This window comes from Panthera uncia, assembly GCF_023721935.1.
Source record: "Panthera uncia isolate 11264 chromosome B2 unlocalized genomic scaffold, Puncia_PCG_1.0 HiC_scaffold_24, whole genome shotgun sequence".
In the NCBI taxonomy this organism is placed as follows: Eukaryota; Metazoa; Chordata; class Mammalia; order Carnivora; family Felidae; genus Panthera; species Panthera uncia.
Window position 1 is genome coordinate 36633986 of NW_026057580.1, and position 19657 is coordinate 36653642.

At 37.6% G+C, this 19657-nt stretch overlaps 1 protein-coding gene across 1 annotated transcript in view; it reads left to right on the forward strand.

Moving 5' to 3' along the window:
• The window catches only part of CD109 (CD109 molecule), a 161706-nt gene that overhangs the window by 109854 nt on the left and 32195 nt on the right, over nt 1-19657 (forward strand). The window contains exons 20-26 of the mRNA XM_049653909.1: nt 5574-5648; nt 6070-6130; nt 9817-9958; nt 10864-10981; nt 13792-13905; nt 15332-15550; nt 16819-16963. Of these exons, the coding sequence (XP_049509866.1) occupies nt 5574-5648; nt 6070-6130; nt 9817-9958; nt 10864-10981; nt 13792-13905; nt 15332-15550; nt 16819-16963 (874 nt within the window). The remainder of the gene's footprint in view (nt 1-5573; nt 5649-6069; nt 6131-9816; nt 9959-10863; nt 10982-13791; nt 13906-15331; nt 15551-16818; nt 16964-19657) is intronic.

Sequence of the window (19657 nt, forward strand, 5' to 3'; positions counted from 1 at the left end):
GAGAAAAATTATATATTTTTTCAGCTTATAAAGGTAATTTTTCTCAATCCCTTTATTTATTTTTTAAATTATTTATGCATTTATTTATTTTGACTTGTTTTATTTTTTATTTTTTTAAATTTACATCCAAATTAGTTAGCATATAATGCAACAATGATTTCAGGAGTAGATTCTTTAGTGCCCCTTACCCATTTAGCCCATCCCCCCTCCCTCCAGTAACCCTCAGTTTGTTCTCCATATTTATGAGTCTCTTCTGTTTTGTCCCCTCCCTGTTTTTATATTATTTTTGTTTCCCTTCCCTTATGTTCATCTGTTTTGTCTCTTAAAGTCCTCATATGAGTGAAGTCATATGATTTTTGTCTTTCTCTGACTGACTAATTTCACTTAGCATAATACCCTCCAGTTCCATCCATGTAGTTGCAAATGGCAAGATTTCATTCTTTTTGATTGCCGGGTAATACTCCATTGTGTATATATATATATATATATATATATATATATATATATATATACACCACATCTTCTTTTTCCATTCATCCATCAATGGACATTTGAGCTCTTTCCATACTTTGGCTGTTGTTGATAGTGCTGCTATAAACATGGGGGGGTGCATGTGTCCCTTCGAAACAGCACACCTGTATCCCTTGGATAAATGCCTAGTAGTGCAATTGCTGAGTCATAGGGTACTTCTATTTTTAGTTTTTTGAGGAACCTCCATATTGTTTTCCAGAGTGGCTGCACCAGCTTGCATTCCCATCAATCCCTTTTAAAAAAGATTCATTTAAAACAAATTGGTCATTTTTTTCTCTTAATATTAAAAAACTCATGTTATTCTAAAAAGTCTATAGCATTTTGGATTTGATTTAACTGAATTTAGTAATATCTCTCATTTTATAGCTTTCTAAATATCTTAAGTATATTATTTCATTTTTGTTTCCCTGTGTATGTACATACACACACACACACACACATGCACACACACACATACACACACACCTCTATCTAGTGCTTGTGCTCTATTTCTGTCTTTGTTTCTTGTCTATCTTTTAATATATTTACATAAAATTTTGTCATATATAAGATTGCTATCCCATGGGGCGCCTTGGTGGCTCATTTAAGCGTCCAACTTCGGCTCAGGTCATAATCTCACAGTTCAAGAGTTCGAGACCCACATCAGGCTCCGTGCTGACAGCTTGGAGCCTGGAGCCTGCTTTGGATTCTGTGTCTCCTTCTCTCTCTGCTTGCACTCTGTCTCTCTCTCTCTGCCTCTCTCTAAAAATATAAACATTAAAAAAACAAAAGATTGTTATCCCAGCTTTCTTTTGGTTCAACCTTGCTGGCATATTTTTCTACCTTTTTATTTTCAAGCTTTTATAAGTTTTCCTTTAAGTTTATCTTGTAGGTAGCATGTTATTATATTATATTTTGTTTTTGTTTTTAATGTCTGGTAGTCCATATCTTTTAATAAGCTTATTTAACACATTTACAAGTATGGTAATTCTTGTCTTAATTAGGAATTATTTCTACTTTATTTCATATTTTTAAATGTAATTACTTTTCTTCCCTCTTTTTATTTTTATTTTTTCCAGGGGTTAGATCAAATTTTATTCTTCTGGTTTGTAAGTTATACATTCTGTTTTTGTTCCTATGACAGAGGCCCTTAACTCATGAACCATACTACTATTTATTCTTGCTGATTTCTTAAGACTATCAAAATTCTATCTTCACCAGACAAGACGAGCATTTTTTCGCATGCTCTCATTTTATTTTATTTTTTAAATTTTTTAAAATGTTTATTTATTTTTGAGAGAGAAAGAGAGAGAGACAGACAGACAGACAGAGGTGTGAGTGGGGGAGGGGTAGAGAGAGGGAGACACTGAATCCGAAGCAGACTCCAGGCTCTGAGGTGTTAGCACAGAGCCTGATGCAGGGCTCGAATTGGGAATGGTGAGATCATGACCTGAGCTGAAGTCGGATGCCTAACCAACTGAGCCACCCAGGTGCCCCAGTATGCTCTCATTTTCTTGCACATCCCTTTTGTCTTTCACTTGTTACCACCTTCTTCTCCAATCCTGCCCAGACCATGTTGTGATTGTACAGGATTGTAATTCAGTGTCATTATTGATTGCCCTTGCAGTCTATGCTCTTCCTTCATTTTTTAATTCTGGAAATTTACATCTGTTATTTCTTCATTTGTTTCTTCATTCTCCATTTCTCTTCTTCTGAGACTCTTGTTATTCAGTGATTGGCATGTCTACTTCCATTCTCCATATCTCTTAGCTTTTTGTTTTATGTTCACTATCTTTTTGACTTTCCTTTTTTCCTTTGAGAGAGCTCCACAGTTGACTCTGCTCCCTGATCATCTATCAGTTGTATCTATCCTCCTTTGATTTCTTATATTGGGTTCTTTATGTCAGCTATTATATTTTTAATGTATATTATTTTCATTGGGTTCTTATCTTTCGTTCTTGTTTTATATTGCTAATATTTTCTTTTATCTCCTTATGTCTATCTGCCATGTTTATTTTAAAATCTTGAACTGGCCTTTTCAATATTTCGCATCATATGTTATGTGTTGTCCATTTGGATGTCTTTTATGGAAGTCATACTCTTTGGATGTAGTTGATTTGGCAGCTGTTCTGATATTGTCCATTGGGGAAGGCTGAACACCCCATTCCAATCTGTGTAAGTCTTGTGAGTTTAAAGAGGGGGAGGGGTCAAGCTTCAGAGACTAGAGAACTACTCTTGATCTTACCTGTGTGCTGCTGGCTTTTATTCAATGTTTCACTTTTAAGCTCTTAGGGAAAAGCATCACCAAGAAAAGGCAGTTTTTTGGGGTCATGATCCACCAGCTTTTAGGGTTTGGAGTGCAGAGGAAGAGTGAGTGCTTGTGGCCATGGGTCTGTCCACGTGTTTTCCTCAGTTTCTCCACCAGAAAAGCAGAGGTGCTGACCTGGTATTATCTTCCTGACCCTTACACAGGCAGTGTAGGCTGCTGGTGCAGCTGCTGATTTTGGCAGTGAAAATGCAAGGAATGATTGTCCCAAGGCTGCTTCCTGGAAAGAAGCAAGAGCAGGATTAAAAAATCTTTTCTCCAGACTGCCTCTAGCAGCTTTCTGCCACCCACTTCCTCCCAACACACCAGTTAAAGTTATCTTTTACTCTTCTCAGGCTTTTCTCATACCACTCATCCAAGTTTCCTACTTGCTTTTCTTGTTTCTCCAGAGTTGGCTCTGGAGAAGGGCATCAGGAGCCTGTGGTAATAGACCATTTTGGTTTCTTTTGTTCTTGTTAAATTTATACATGGTGCCGAGAGACTCTTGAACACTTTGGGAAAATTTAAGTGTGCTAGATATTCCAGAAATGATTTTCAGACATCAGCCTTTGCTCCAGCCTTGGCAATGCCTTTTTGTTGAGCCAGTGAGAAAACGAGGATTTCTTTTTGAGATAGGTGTTTCTTCTTGATAATTCCATTGATTCATGCCTGAGTGTCAGGGGAAGGTGATCTTGCATGCATTTGTGTCCTATAGCAGAGTTTGAGTCTTGGGACTAAAATCTTTTCTCTCCATTATGTCTGGCTCTGGCTCCATTGTCTACAGTTGGACTATACACTGGTTGTATTTGCCAGCTTGTTGAGATATTATGAAATTTTCTGTTTTCTCCTTCTGTTGTTTTCTTCTCGGTGCCTGTTCTAGCACCGTGTTTGCTTACCATGGATGTAGCTGCGGTTGTTGTTAGTGTGGCAAAAAAAGTGGATGCAGGTGTTTGATTTTAATTTTTTTTAACGTTTATTCATTTTTGAGAGGCAGAGAGAGGCAGAGTGTGAGTGGGGAAGGGACAGACAGAGAGGGATATACAGAATCCGAAGCAGGCTCCAGGCTCTGAGCTGTCAGTACAGAGCCTGATGCAGGGCTTGAACCCACGAACCGCGAGATCATGACCTGAGCTGAAATCAGTCACCTAACCGACTGAGCCACCCAGGTGCTCCAGGTGTTTGATTTTAAATGTGTTTTTTTTTTTAATTTTTTAAAAAAGTTTTATTTATTTATTTTAAGAGAGACAGAGACAGCATGAGTGGGGAAGGGACAGAGAAAGAGGGGGAGAGACAATCCCAAGCAGGCTCTGTACGGCCTGTGCAGAGCCTGATGCGGGGCTTGAACTTACGAGACCACGAGATCATGACCTGAGATGAAATCAAGATTCAGACAGTCAACTGAGCCACTGAGGGGCTCTAAACGTGGTTGTTTTTTAAATTTGCACTTAGACTCTTTCATGATTTGTATTCCTGCCTTTGTCTTAATTTGTCTCTTTAACGCTAATGTAAATAAGAGAGATAGGTTGAAATAGTTACCAAACTGTATAATATCTTAACTTTTTTTATTGTGGTGAAATGTATGTAACATAAAATTTGCCATTTTAACCATTTTTGAAAGACAATTCAGTGGCATTAATTACTTTCATGTTGTACAACGATCATCACTATCTGTTTCTAAAATTTTTTTGTTACCCCAGACAGACTCTGTAGCCATTAAGTGATAATTCTCCATTTCCCCCTATTCCCAGCCCCAGCCACCTCTAATCTACTTGTCTTTATGAACTTACTTGTCTAGACATTTCATATAAGAGGAATCATATAAAATTTTTTCCTTCTGTGTCTGCCTTATTTCACTTAGCTTAATGTTTTCAAGGTTCATCCATGTTGTAGCATGTATCTGAACTTCATTTCTTCTTATGGCTAAGTAATATTCTATTTGATGTATATACCACATTTTGCTTATCCATTCTTCTGTTGATGGACGTTTAAGTTGTTTCTGTCTTTTGGTTATTGTGACTGATGCCACAATGAACATTGGCCATACATGGATATCTGAGTGCCTGTTCTTTTCAGCATATACATTGGGATGGAATTGCTAGGTCATATTCTAATCTGTGTTTATCTCTTGGGAGCTGCCAACTTTACTCAGTCTTTTAGCCTATTTTACTCTCTCTTGCTAGTAATGAGTGCTGCTCTTAAAAAAATAACATTGCTAATGTGATTATGTAAATATCTCAATATTGAAAAAACTATCTCATTGATGTTATAATTTGCAGTGCTTTATCAATGAGGTTGAATATTTTTTCTGTTTGTTAATAATTTACATTTCTTTTTTGTAAACTATCTCTTTTTGTTATTTAAGAAAATGTAGTTAAGTGACATTTGCAGAACTTATATTAACCATCAAATTTAACCCGTTTATTTCTGCCAGAAGTATGGGTTGTTTTCAATGCTGACCCCTGTGTGTTGGTTTAGGAATTGACATTTAAATTCCTCCTGAGCAAACCTCAAGCCCACATTTCTTAGGAACTCTGGATTAGTGAACAGAGTGAAAATAAGTTAAAAGAATCAATGTAATTTTAGCTGATTGAATCATGAATAAGGCATTCAAATATTTGTTATTGTTCCATTTGTCTCACTTTCAAATTAGATAAGCATGTGGGCTGTGTGTTATCTAAGTAACATACAAGAAATATTACAGAGGGCAGAACAGTATGATACAAATCAATTCATTCCACATATTTTATCTTCTCCTTAGGTGGTCCATGAGTTGGAGCTCTATAACACAGGGTATTATTTAGGCATGTTCATGAATTCTTTTGCAGTTTTTCAGGTATGTTTAGCTTATTATATAATTTGGAAAGATATTAATATCTTTTACTATTGCAAACACCTTCAGAATTAATTATCTGATTAACCTTTTATTAAATGTGTTGTTGAAGTATAGTGTGTTATATAAATATAATTTGAAATGGAAAGATAATCATCCTTCCAATTTTAAAAGCAAATGGAAAAAGTCTGTGTGTGTGTGTGTGTGTGTGTGTGTGTGTATCTGTATCTGTGTATGAGAGGGAGAGAGAGAATGCTCATGTATGTACCTAAATTCTCAAAAATGAGATAGAGTCAAAAAAACACAAAACTTTCATGTCTGCATAAAAACAAATGAACAAGAGTGAATTAAGAGTATAGAAGACTGCTGTGACATTTTACAAAGCATTTAAACTTAAAAAATTTTTTTAAATTACTCTTTTTAGGAATGTGGCCTCTGGGTATTGACAGATGCAAACCTTATGAAGGATTACATTGATGGTGTTTGTAAGTAGAACCTAGCAATGTGCTTTCAAAGTATTTAAGTCTTTCATCTCAGGTATTTAAAATTACTTATAAGTATGGATGATTTCTGGTTTAATGGATATGGATATTGTGATTTCATTTTCTGTTCTCTTTTCCTAAAGTCTTTGGAGTTTAATGTACATTTGAGCCATGACATGGAATATTTGTCTGGGCTTCTGTCTAGATTTCCATTTGCTCCCTTGTAGTTCTTTGAAATGGTTATTTTTTTGGGGCATATTGGAAGATCCTATGCTTCCAATTTATATTGCAAACTGTGCTGTTATTTTGGAATTAGATAAAAGGAACAACATAGTTTTGAAACATTTTTGTTCTCTGGCATTTTGATGTTCACCTAGCATATAGCCCAGATGCCATAAGTATGCTGGTATATGCAGTGTGCACACACACACACGCATGTTCACCTAGAATATAACCCAGATGCCATAAGTATGCTGGTACATGCAGTGAGCATGTGTGAGTGCATGCACCTGCACACGTGCATGTCTCATCAGTCTGAGTTCTTCCTGAGCAGGGTCACACCTAGTTCCCTGTGTTGCTAAATAGAGTTGCTACCCAACTAATAATAAGAGTGCTTAGGAAGAAGTGAAATGTTTTGACTGAAGGAAGTGTGGAAATGAGAATGGTTAACTCCAGGAGTTGTTCTCTTTTCCTTTAGGTAACATTATGCTAATATCATCTTGTAAGGCTGTCACAATTTGTATCCCCGGATTCCCTATTCCTGCCAGGTCTTCTCAGTTGCTCCACACTAAGCCCCAGGCTCTCCAGCTTTGGGCTGATTTTTGACACTACAGGATACCCGAGCCTCTGCCCTGAAGCAAAAAGATCATTGTATAGTATTAAAAATTTTATGAAATCATTATGATTTCTATGCATTAAAGATAATATGGTATGGTTAGCTTTCTTCATGTAACAATCCATCCTAGACACCTTCTAAGCAATCTTTTTCCATTCTCTCTTTGTTGGTATCTGCTTTTACCCATCTTTTTTCATCCTTACTTATCAAATCCTGATTTCCACTGTAATACTCATTCTGTTGTTAGTAATACTTATTGTATCCTTTACATTTCCTAAGAACTTTCTTCTACCTTTTTCCCCCACTGTTTAACAGAAGAAATTTGATCCTCCTACTAGCACACTGTGTCCCTAGAAACCTTCTTAAGTGACTGGCATTCATTTTTCTGCTTCTCTTCTGGATCAGGGTTCCTAAGTACATAATGTATCTTTTTTTTTTTTTTTAATTTTTTTTAACGTTTATTTATTTTTGAGACAGAGAGAGACAGAGCATGAACAGGGGAGGAGCAGAGAGAGAGGGAGACACAGAATCCGAAACAAGCTCCAGGCTCTGAGCTGTCAGCACAGAGTCCGATGCGGGGCTCGAACTCACGGACCGTGAGATCGTGACCTGAGCCGAAGTCGGACGCTTAACCGACCAAGCCACCCAGGTGCCCCAGTACATAATGTATCTTGCAGTCAGTACTATGGCATCAGTAGTTACTCAAGGTCACGTTATCACTGGAACACTGCTTTACTTTTAACATTTCAAATGCCTATCCTTCTACCTTGGATATTCACTCACTCCCTTAAATCTATTGAATGCCTTCTTTGTCCTTACTAGAGACCAAATATCTTCCTTGGTCTTGACTTCTGGTTATTCTGGGTTATTGGCTCCTTCTGCTTTCACTTTCCTCCAGTACTTGGCCTGGACCACCATGATTATTCAGTTTGGTAGCATTCTTCCCTACTTCCTTGACATCTTCTTCATTAACCCAAACTTTGGAACATCTTGACTGTTTATCTTACCCCTCTGTTTCTGCATCCCACAAATACCTTAAATTCAGTATGTCACAAGCCAAGTTTATGATCTTCTCTTCCTTTACAACCTTGCTTTTCCTTAATATAATTTTATGGATATGTGATTCCTTGAATTGATATAATTTCAGATCTATGTTAATGAAATCATCATTTACCTAGATGCCTAAATCAGAAACCCACAACACATCCTTAGTTCCTTCCTCTCTGTCAGATGTGGGATAACATGGTAGTTAAGAAAAGGATTGCCATCAAATACTTCTGCTTTTAAGTTCTGGTGTTTTGACACTGAGAAAGTCAATTAACCTTTCTAAACCTCAAATCTCCAATTGAAATATAGTGCTAATAATATTATTGGTATTACAGGGGTATTATGATGTTAAATTCAAAAACATTTAAATTGTATGACACATGTTTAGCACTTATAAGTCTGCAATTACCTACTATTTTATTCCTCAGATCCAGTTCGTTCATTCATTATTTAATGGATAGTGATGATATTAATTGCATGCCTAGTATGTACGAGGCAATGAGATTTCAACTTGGTCTAGTGGGGCAAAACAATATAAAATTAGAAGAGTGTGCTGAGGACTGGGGTGGGGGGAGTCAGCATGCCATGGGCATACACAGAAGTCATCCACCCAAGAGGCAGGGCAGAATCATCTCTTGAGACTATTCTTCCTCTCCTCTCCTTGCTTCAGGCCCTTGTCAGTGTCTCGTTGACTATTGTAATAACTTCCTAACTTAACTGCTTTGCCCACCTTCCATTTCCTCCAGCTCTAAACCATTGTTCACACTGATGCCAGAGTTATCATTATAAAACATGAGCTGTGGGCTGGATCATGTTTCTAATTTATTCTAAAACCTTCAATAGGTCAAAATTGCTTAAAGGATCAATCTAAGTCCTTCAGCATGGGAGATTGGATATTTAATATCTGGATTTAGCCATTCTTTCTCTTCTCATTTTACGCCCCTCTTACCTAATACTCACTGTCATATTTGGGACATGCCTTTGTACTTAGTTTACCTGCCCTGTGTCCCTTTCCCATGTGGGGTACTCTTTAACTGGAGACTTAAAGAAAACAGAATAAAAAAACCCCAAAACCCCTGCAAAATGGATTTTTTTCCCCTAGCCACACTATTTTCATCATTCAGATTTTGGATAAAATCAGCCATTATTGTGCACAATAGGCATTTTTTATATGTCTGTGTCACTCTTAACATGTTTACTACAGTTTTCTATTTGTCTCCTCCAATAGACTGTGAGTGAAGAAGCTCCCTGCATTCATCTTTGTATCCCTCGTACTGACTGTAGTCTATTTTTTTTTTACATTTTATTTTGAAATAATTATAGACTTATAGAAAAGTTGAAAAAATAGAAGTAGGTAATCCAGAGTTTGTATGGCAACATAGCTGTTTTTAAGTTAGTAAACAGGATGATTGTGGCATCTTATGGCTGGGATAGCCATTGGTAACTGGCACTAGGGAGCTAAAAAGAATAGAAAAATTGAAGGTAACTTTAAAAATGATTTAACTTATTTTTTAGCAACTGCACTGTAAGTAGTTTTTTAGGTGTTGGCCATATGGGCAGGAAACTTTTTTTTTTTTTTTTTTTTTTTTTTTTTTTAAGTTTTGGCGTTGCCGTAACTGGCCACAGGGCCTTGGGTAAGTCACTTGACTTCTGTGGGTCTCAGGTGTCTCATCTGTAAAACGAGAAGGTTGGATAAGATGAGCTCTAAAGTCCCATTCAGCTGAGAGGTGCTGCAATTCCATGGACTGAGTTTATAATCATTCTCTACAGGGACTTTTTCCTAACAGTTGCCAATGTTGATTTTTAGATGACAGCGTAGAACTTGCCGAGAGGTTTGTGGAGGAAAATGAAGGATACTTGGTAGATTTCCATGACTTTTCTTCGGTTAGCGATCCACGTGTCAGAAAGCATTTTCCAGAGACTTGGATTTGGCTAGACACCAACATGGGGTAAAGATTTATCATGTTCTTTGCTTATATATATTTTGTTTAGTGTTATTTTTAAACAAGTTTTGTGTTCTTTCTAATGTTTAAGTGCAAACATATTGTGGTTAAAGCTAAATAAACCAAGAGGTTTTTTATCTTAGAACGATATTTAGTGTATTTAAATGTAGTATATAATAAAGCCACATGCAAATTGGGGCAGTGAGAGTATCATTAAGGAGAAGATAGACCTTCTTCTAACGAAGGGTGTTTTGAACTTCCTTGAAGTCTCATGGTTCTTGTTTGAGAAAATTGCTGAGAGTACACTTGTTGCCTTGGGGTGAGAGTACTGACGATTACTCTCTCGGCCTTGTAGCTCCTTATAAAACATCCCCGTGAGCCACAGGGAGAAGCAGCACAGGTGGTGGAGGGACTCAGCTTAGTTGACAAACCCTGTGCTATCTGGTCTAATGACTGAGCAGATGAATCATGAAATATGCATATATTTTATAGTCAGCCATGTATGGAAACTTGAAATAAGACACAAGTCAAAGCTCAAAACACACACACACAAATACATGACCAGGATATGGAGGGAAACTTTCACGTAAATTGACAGAAATAAATCAAGTTAAATTTGAAAATATGTATTTATTATCTGTACATTTATGAAAATAATGGTCATTCTGAAAGTGTAAACATTGTTGAAAGCTTTTAATGGAATATGAGTCAGGATGCAGTGTTATGGCCTTATTAAATGACCTGGTCCTTGAGAATTTGGGATCTGCCGTTTCATGCTCACTCAAAAAAATTTAGATAGGCAAACAATTTGGAAAACTAAAACTCTTCCAAAAATGGTTTAGGTTATGTTGACTTTTTTGGAAATGTGTCAGTTCTCGGGGTTGTGATTTTTGTTTTTATCTTGACTTTAGTTCCAAGATTTACCAAGACTTTGAAGTTACCGTGCCTGATTCTATCACTTCTTGGGTGGCTACCGCATTTGTGATCTCTGAGGACTTAGGTCTTGGACTAACCAGGACTCCAGTGGAGGTAGTATATGAAAGAGCTGCTTATAAATGTTAAAGTGCCCAAAGCAAAAAAAGTGTCCACTCTTCAATGGATTTTCAAAAAAAAATTGCTTATGATGTTGCTCAGTGTTTAGAGGTTCCTTGGCTTTTCCTTTTTGTTTTTTATTAGTTGTTTACTTTAGAATGTGAGCTGTATTGAACTCCTAAATGTGTTCCATCCATGTTAAGATTTGGATAAAAAGTTTATTATTGACTGAATCCAACCATTTCCAAAGGCCAGAAGACAGAGGGTTTCTGTGTGTCCCTCTGATAAGGATGAGCAGAACTTCTCAAGATGTCCCCTAGAAGACATGCCTTCACATTTCTGGTCAGATTGCAGCATATGTGACTTCCTAACCCGGTCGCTGGTGAGAGGAATATACACGTTTGGTCTTAGACCAGTAGTTCTCACCTCTGTCATACCTGAAGCCCCCTTTTTATAACAGATATTTTGTTTTCCCCTTTACCATCTACAATGCAAGTCATAGAAAATATAGTATACTTACATACTCAATTAAAAAAATCCATATGATGCCTTAAGTGAAATATTGAGAAATAAAAGGAAAGTAATCTGTAATAAAGTAATACATATTACAGTATATAAGTTATCAGTCATAGCTGCACTAGGAGTCATACGTATTTAACTGTTTACTCCAGGCATGGAATCACCCTGTGTGTAATAGCTGCAAATCAAGTTTGATGTACACGTATTGTTTCAGCCACTCAAACACCTTGAGTAGTACTGCCTGTGGTGATGTCGGTTTCTGAAACTGAACGACTTTTGGTAAAGTTACAAACAAAACAAAGGGCAGTCTTCTGTTGATTTATAAAATAGCTGTATTTATGAAAAATTCAGTGTGTATTGAGAAATGCAATATATTTTCAATATTTGGGTTCATATATAAGTTGGAATTAGGTTTGAAGTTCAGGTCATTACAAGAAGGTACTTTACATGAATGTCTGAAGAGATATTCAAGAATCATGAGGGACAGGGGACAGTTCTTCTGTCCTGAGCATTACAGACTTTCACCCACTATGTGTCAATGGTGCCCCTCAATCATTGTGACAATCTAAGACACTTTCACAAATGTCTAAGTAAACCTCTAGAGGAAATTACTGCTGCCAGTGACAACCATCAGCCTAAATTAATCAATGGCTGCTTTCAGAGGCAGGAAAGGTTCCCATGAAGGATTTGGCCAACAGTATCAGAATTGGGTCACCAATGAGGAAGTACATGTGCATGTATATGTTAGAACGTAGTAAGCAGAACATCGTCTAGACTTTCCACGAGTCTAAAACAGGGGTTGTTTGATTTGGCCACTTGGTGGAGTCATTATAGCACAGTAGGTCAGGAGCTTGACTTTGGCATCAGACATTCTGGGATCCATTTCTGGTTCCTTCATTTACTAGCAATGTGATCTTGTACTCGTTTCAGATATATCTGAATTTCAGATTTCTTTTCTGTAAAATATGTGCATAGAACCTGCCTCCTAGGAGTTGTAAGAATTAAATGAAATTGAGTAAAGTACCTATAAACTGTTGGGACCACATTAAAGTAAAAAGTTTCTGCACAGTGCAGGAAGCAATCAATAAAACTAAAAGGCAACCTACTGAACGGGAGAAGATATTTACAAATGACATATCCTATAAAGGGTTAAAATACAAAATATATAAAGAACTGATAAACTCAGTACCCCAAAACCAAATTATCCAATTAAAAATGGGCAGAAGACATAAACAGCTGTTTCTCCCAAGAAGATGTTACAGATGGCCAGGAGACACACGAAAAGATACTCAACATCACTTATCATCAGGGAAATGCAAATCAAAACTACAATGAATTATCACCTCACACCTGTCAGAATGGCTAAATTCAACAATACAAGAAACAACAAGTGTTGGCAAGGATGTGGAGAAAATGGAACACTCTTGCACTGTTGGTGGGAATGCAAATTGGTGCAGCCAATTTGGCTGTGCAAAACAATATGGAGGTTCCTCAAAAAACTAAAAATAGAATGTTATGATCCAAGAATCACACTACTGGATATTTACCCCCCCCCCCCCAAATACAAAAATACTAAAGCAAAGGGACATATGCACTCCCATGTTTATTGCAGCATTATTTGCAATAGCCAAACTGGGAGCAACCCAAGTGTCCACTGATAGATGAATGGATAAAGGAGATGTGGTATATGTGTACATATGTGTATATATGTGTGTATATATATAAATATTATTCAGCCAGAAAAAAGAATGAAATCTTGGCATTTGCAACAACATGAATAGAGCTAGAGAGTATAATGTTAAGTCAAATGAGTCAGAGAAAGACAAATACCATATTATCTCACTCATATGTACAATGTAAGAAACAAAACAAATGAGTGAAGGAAAAAAAAAACCCAGATAGACAACCAAGAAACAGACTCTTAACTATAGCACAGATGGTTACCAGAGGGGTGATGGGTGGGAGGATGGGGTAGTAGGGGGTGGGGATTAGACAGTACACCAATTATCATGATGAAAATAAAATAAAATGATAAAAAAATAAAGTTCCTAGATCCTGGTAGGCATTTAGTAAAATGTAGTGATTAATATGTTAAATACCATAAGCCACATCAGTTTATCATCATCATTCATTTGGGGTAAGTTGCTGTTTGTTTCCTGTTGATAGGCAAGTGGACATTTCTATGTGAAATTATAGGCTTCATAGGTTTTGTGAGATTTACTTTTAATTGCATGTAATATGAAGCATTTTGACTTTAATAAAATATGTATTCATTGTGTTTTTTCCAGCTACAAGCCTTCCAGCCATTTTTCATTTTTTTGAATCTTCCCTACTCTGTTATCAGAGGTGAAGAATTTGCTTTGGAAGTAACCATATTCAATTATTTGAAAGATGCCACTGAGGTAATGTATTAAAAGTTTTGTTAATCATTCATACTTCAGGAAAAAATGGAGAAAACACACAGGGTTATTAATGTTTGGGCATCTGGGCATGTAAGCATTTTATACATTTCTGAGAGATTGAAAATAAACACACTTTGTCAGTGATTTCTTCTACTTATTAATGTCTAAGGATTGTATTAGTGTGTCTGTCCTTTCTTTCTTAATTTCTTGCATATGTTTTCTACTTGAGCCACGTAACTTCCTTACTGTATGTGAGGCAGATCTGTGTCTTTCCTGACTCCCTGTGCTGTTTCCCAGCCTTCCCCACATCTAGAGGCATTGCCCCTTTGCACTGCCATTCTGTGTTCCTTGACTTATTCCTCTCAAGACCTGGCATAAAACTAGGATATCTTTCCTCACCCATTCTGTTCTGGGTTGTTTCCATGTTTTTATAATGTATTTTGTTTTGAATACAACGTATTCAAAACAAGGCTTTGTGTTTTGAGTCACGTGCCTAGTGTTTCCTTAGGTAGTCAGTTCCCTGGAAGGCAGGCTTAGGCCACCGTTTGTATTGTGCCCATAGTAGTGCTAACCAAGTGATTAATTCTTTCCCCCCAGAGTAAGTAGGACTATGTTATTAACTTTGTTAAGTGAAAATGCCACAATCTCATTAAGCACTATGTTTGTAAATTATTTTTAAATTGTACTTTTTAACGTAGTCAACAATGGTACTTTGAAAAGAGCAGAAGATCTGGAATCAGAAGGCCTGGATTCGACGTCCCACTCTACCCCTTGCCAGCAAATAACTTAATGTAAAATGGGAATGATAATTCTTGTTTCTACAGAAAGTATTTTGAGAAAAAGATGAGAAAATAAATGGAAAACAATTCATGAAGTGTAAGGCCTAGATAAATGCCATCCTTGGCAAGACTGGCAACTTTGACAGACTTTACACAAGTTTACAACCAACATATGCTTCAGGACTGATGTCTGCATCATTCTTTCCTTGGGATAATTTCAGCCAAGACTCTCAATAGATGTAATAACCCTGCATCCTGTTTGTCTTAGGTTTTTCTAATGGGACCAGTGTCCTAGGATGATGCAGTTAAATCAGGCTTGTGGCAATACCGTGACATGAAATAACCTTTCTGGGCACATCCTTCCCACTCAAAGCCTTCAGATGATGACAGAATTTAATGTTAGTGGGAGTTTAATATTAGAAATGGAACCGAAGAGTGCCCTTTTCCCACAAATCTTGAAGTGGATGACGAGAACATAGGAAAATGAAGTTTTCCCTGATAACCTTCTCATCCTCTTCTTGGCTGAATCTCTGTCTCCTATTTCTCCAGTCTTGAGCCTCATGGATTTACTAGCACTTGATGTGGCTAAAGCAACACTTTACTTATGAGCGTTTATTATACAAAACTTTTGATAATTTTCCTTCCAGGTTCAAGTAATCATTGAGAAAAGTGACAAATTTGATATTCTAATGGCTTTAAATGAAATAAATGCGACCGGACACCAGCAGACCATTCTGGTTCCCAGTGAGGATGGGGCAACTGTTGTTTTCCCAGTCAAGCCAACACACCTGGGGGAAATTCCAATCACAGTCACAGCCATTTCACCTGCTGCTTCTGATGCTGTCACCCAGAGGATTTTAGTAAAGGTAAATGTTTGAAGTCTTGAATAATTGAAACGGAAATATATAATTAAAAAGGAAACAGAAGATGGTTTTTCTCTTGGTTAAATTTGTTGGCAAGATCTAGTAGGTCATCTCCTCCACCCTGGTATTGTCTAATTGTTATCTCATCTGTCTGTAATGATACATAATATGTTTTGGAAGTAATCATCCATTTCCTCTTCAAATTTATGATATGTCTATATAGCAAATCTCTTTTGCAGTCAATCAATTACATTTACAAACTGTTTTACATTAGGGTCCTATCAAATCACACCAAGTTGAGGGGCACCTGGGTGGCTCAGTCAGTTAAGCGTCTGACTTTGGCTCAGGTCATGATCTCATGATTCGTGGGTTCGAGCCCTGTGTCAGGCTCTGTTCTGACAGCTGGGAACCTGGAGCCTGCTTCAGATTCTGTGTCTCCCTCTCTGTCTCTGCCCCTCCCCTGCTTATACTCTGTCTCTCTCTCTCTCTTAAAATTAAATAAACATTAAAAAAATTAAAAAAAAATCATGCCAAGTTGATATGTAGATTTTGAATCTACAGTTGTATGTATTTTGAATGTATAGTTAGAAGCAATTTTGTAGATTTTTCTTTAGAGAAGGCATTATGCAGAAAAACTCAGCCTGGTGGGTAAGCACTTGTGTCCTGGGGTGAGACAGCCCTAGGTTCAAATGCCAGTTCTGTCAAGTGTGACTTGGGGCAAGGAGTTTGATATCTCTCTCTCTTTTTAAATCTCTCTTTGGATAATAATAGGATTTACCTCAGAGAGTTTTTATCATTACCTTTTCATCTTCTCCTTTATCATTTCAATTGCTATTTCTTTTTTTTTTAACTTTATTAAATGTTTATTTATTTTTAAGAGAGAGAAAGAAAGACAATGCGAGAGGGGGAGGGGCAGAGAGAGAGGGAGACACAGAATCTGAAGCAGGTTCCAGTCTCTGAGTTGTCAGTACAGAGCCCCACATGGGGCTTGAACTCACGAACTGTGAGATCATAACCTGAGCTGAAGTTGGATGCTTAACCGACTGAGCCATCCAGGCACCTCTCAATTGCTATTTCATGAAATGTTTTATCTACTTTAATTAGAAAGTAAGCATTTATTAACAGATTTGAAGCAGGAATCAAAAATGGTAGGTATTTACCTAATGTACGCATAGTGCAGACACTGCAGGCAAGATGTTTATCTTATTTGCATAAAACTCTGTAGACGGATGAGTGGAGACCATGTTAATCGTGTTGCTTTTTTCCAACAGGCTGAAGGAATAGAAAAATTGTATTCACAATCCATCTTGTTAGACTTGGCTGTCCACAAATTACAAACTCCCCTGAAAACTTTGAGTTTCTCATTTCCTCCCAACACAGTGAGTGGTAGTGAAAGAGTTCAGATCACTGCAATTGGTAAGAATACAATATATTGCCATGACTCCAGGTTTATGTGTATGTGTGTGTGTGTGTGTGTGTGTGTGTGTGTGTATAACACATTTGTTATCTATTATAGATGTATTTTCTAATTTAGTCCTAATGAGAAGAGGTTGCTAAAGTTTTTAGTTGGTACCAACTACTGATTACAGTAGAAAGACTAGCAGATATGTGTTCTACCTAGACCAGTTCTCAATCTCAGTGTGCATCTGAATCACGTGGGGATCTTGTTTAAAATTTTTTTTTAATGTTTCTTTATTTTTGAGACAGAGAGAGACAGAGCATGAGTGTGGGAAGGGCAGAAAGAGAGGGAGACACAGAATCTGAAGCAGGCTCCAGGCTCTGAGCTGCCTGATACAGGCACAGAGCCTGATACAGGGCTTGAACTCACAAGCTGTGAGATCATGACCTGAGCCGAAGTTGGACCCTCAACCAACTGAGCCACCCAGGTGCCCCACGTGGGGATCTTGTTTAAAGGAAGATGTTGGTTTAGTAGGCCTGGGTGGAGCCTTGGATTATGCATTTCTAGCAAGCTCCCAGTTGATGTTGATGCTTCTGATGTGTGTGAAGATCACTCTTTGACTAGCAGCGCTCATTTATAATGTGGCTTGAGGGAGGGATTCTTTTTTTTTTTTAATTAAAAAAAATTTTTTTTCCAATGTTTATTTTTGAGAGAGCATGAGTGGGCAAGGGGCAGAGGGAGAGGCAGACACAGGATCCGAAGCAGGCTCCAGACTCTGAGCTGTCAGCACAGAGCCCGACTCGGGGCTCGAATCCACAAACCATGAGATCATGACCTGAGCCGAAGTCAGACGTTCAACTTACTGAGCCACCCAGGGGCCCCAAGGGAGGGAGTATTTCTAAGGGCCGAGCTTCTGGCTTCTGTGGCTTTCAACCACTGATAATATCAGAATCTTGTGTGGAGCTTTGTAAGAGCTGCACTTCTGACCTACACAATCAGCATTTCTTAAGCTATGGTTAGGGTGTGTATATTTTGAAAAGGCTCCACAAGTGCTTCTGATGACCAAACGCTGAGCTCTCTTGCCTAGAGCAGTTCTCTGTGCAGGACACAGATAACCTTTATAACAGGAAGCAAGCCACTGACTTCACCCTGTCCTAGTCACCTTTTGGCAACCTAAGTGTGTTTTTGCATCAGCTGTTAAACAGAGCTTCCACACAAACGATTTGTTTATATAGTTGTGCTTTACAAATAACCGAAGGAAATGTTTAGATTAATGAAGATTAACGAATATAAATAGTTTGTTAGGTCTTCAAGATCAGGACCTAAGGCACTTTTTCAGAAGTTATTTTAAATCTCATCTGTAGGTGTAGTGTTTTCCATTATAACTCCAACAACCAAGCCCTCCATAGAGGACTTTTTGGGAGCCTTGAATATAATTCTTAAAAAAAATTTTTTTTAATGTTTATTTATTTTTGAGAGAGATAGAGAGAGACCGAGTGCAAGCAAGGGAGGGGCAGAGAGAGAAGGAGACAGAGAATCCGAGGCAGGCTCCAGGCTCTGATCTGTCAGCACAGAGCCTAATGCGGGGCCCGAACTCATGAACTGTGAGATCATGACATGAGCCGAAGTCAGATGCTCAACCAACTGAGCCACCCAGGCTCCCCTAATTCTTTTTTAAAAATTAGTATTTATTTATTTATTTTGAGAGAGAGAGAGAGAGAGAGAGAGAGAGAGAGAGAGAGAACGGGGAAGGGGCAGAGAGAGAGAGAATCGGAAGCAGGCTCTGTCTGTGCTGACAGCATGGAGCCCCAAATGGGGCTCGTTCACCTTGGGTATAATTCTTAAGAAGAATTAAATAAGCTCTCTACTTAGAGGAATAAATTCTCCCACAGTGTTGTGATGCTGGGAGGTGCAGCACGCACACAGGGGATGCAATACACATGCACACACATACACACAAAGGGAAGAAGACTTGAATTTCAAATGTATACCACCACTTCTTACATTGAATGAATCTATCTTTGGTTACTGAAATACTGTTGAGGTTTGATTTTTAACCGTGGCGCAAAGAATGGCTTTTCAAGTTGTATTTCTATATGATACATTTTTTAAAATTTCTTTTTAATGTTTATTCATTTTTGAGAGAGACAGAGAGGCAGAGCGTGATCAGGGGAGGGACAGAGAGAGAGAGGGAGACACAGAATCTGAAGCAGGCTCCAGGCTCTGAGCTTTCAGCACAGAACCTGACATGGGGCTCAAACTCACAAACTGTGAGATCCTGACCTGAGCTGAAGTTAATCAACTGAGCCACCCAGGTGGTCCTGTATGATATTTATTAAAAAAAATCTATTTAGTAGCCCAGAATATTAGTGTGAATATTAGTTTGCTTCTTTGAATATGGAGAATCTAAGTTTATGTTCATTTTAAATATTAGAAACCATAAAAGCATAAGTGGTAATAATATAACCTCTATTTTTCTGTTAACATCTGTTAACGTGTTAACGGGTGTTAACATCTAAACTTTAAGACATCATATGCTAGCATGGCTGCAGCTTATTCATTTAAAAGAAGGCTTTATTTTTTAGATTCATTTTTTAAAATTTTATTTTAGGATTAGATGCTCACTAAGTATTTGGACTTGGAATGGTGTAAATTTCTAAAATATAATAATAGAAGAATGTTCTTCTCCATACAGCTCAACCACAGTGGGG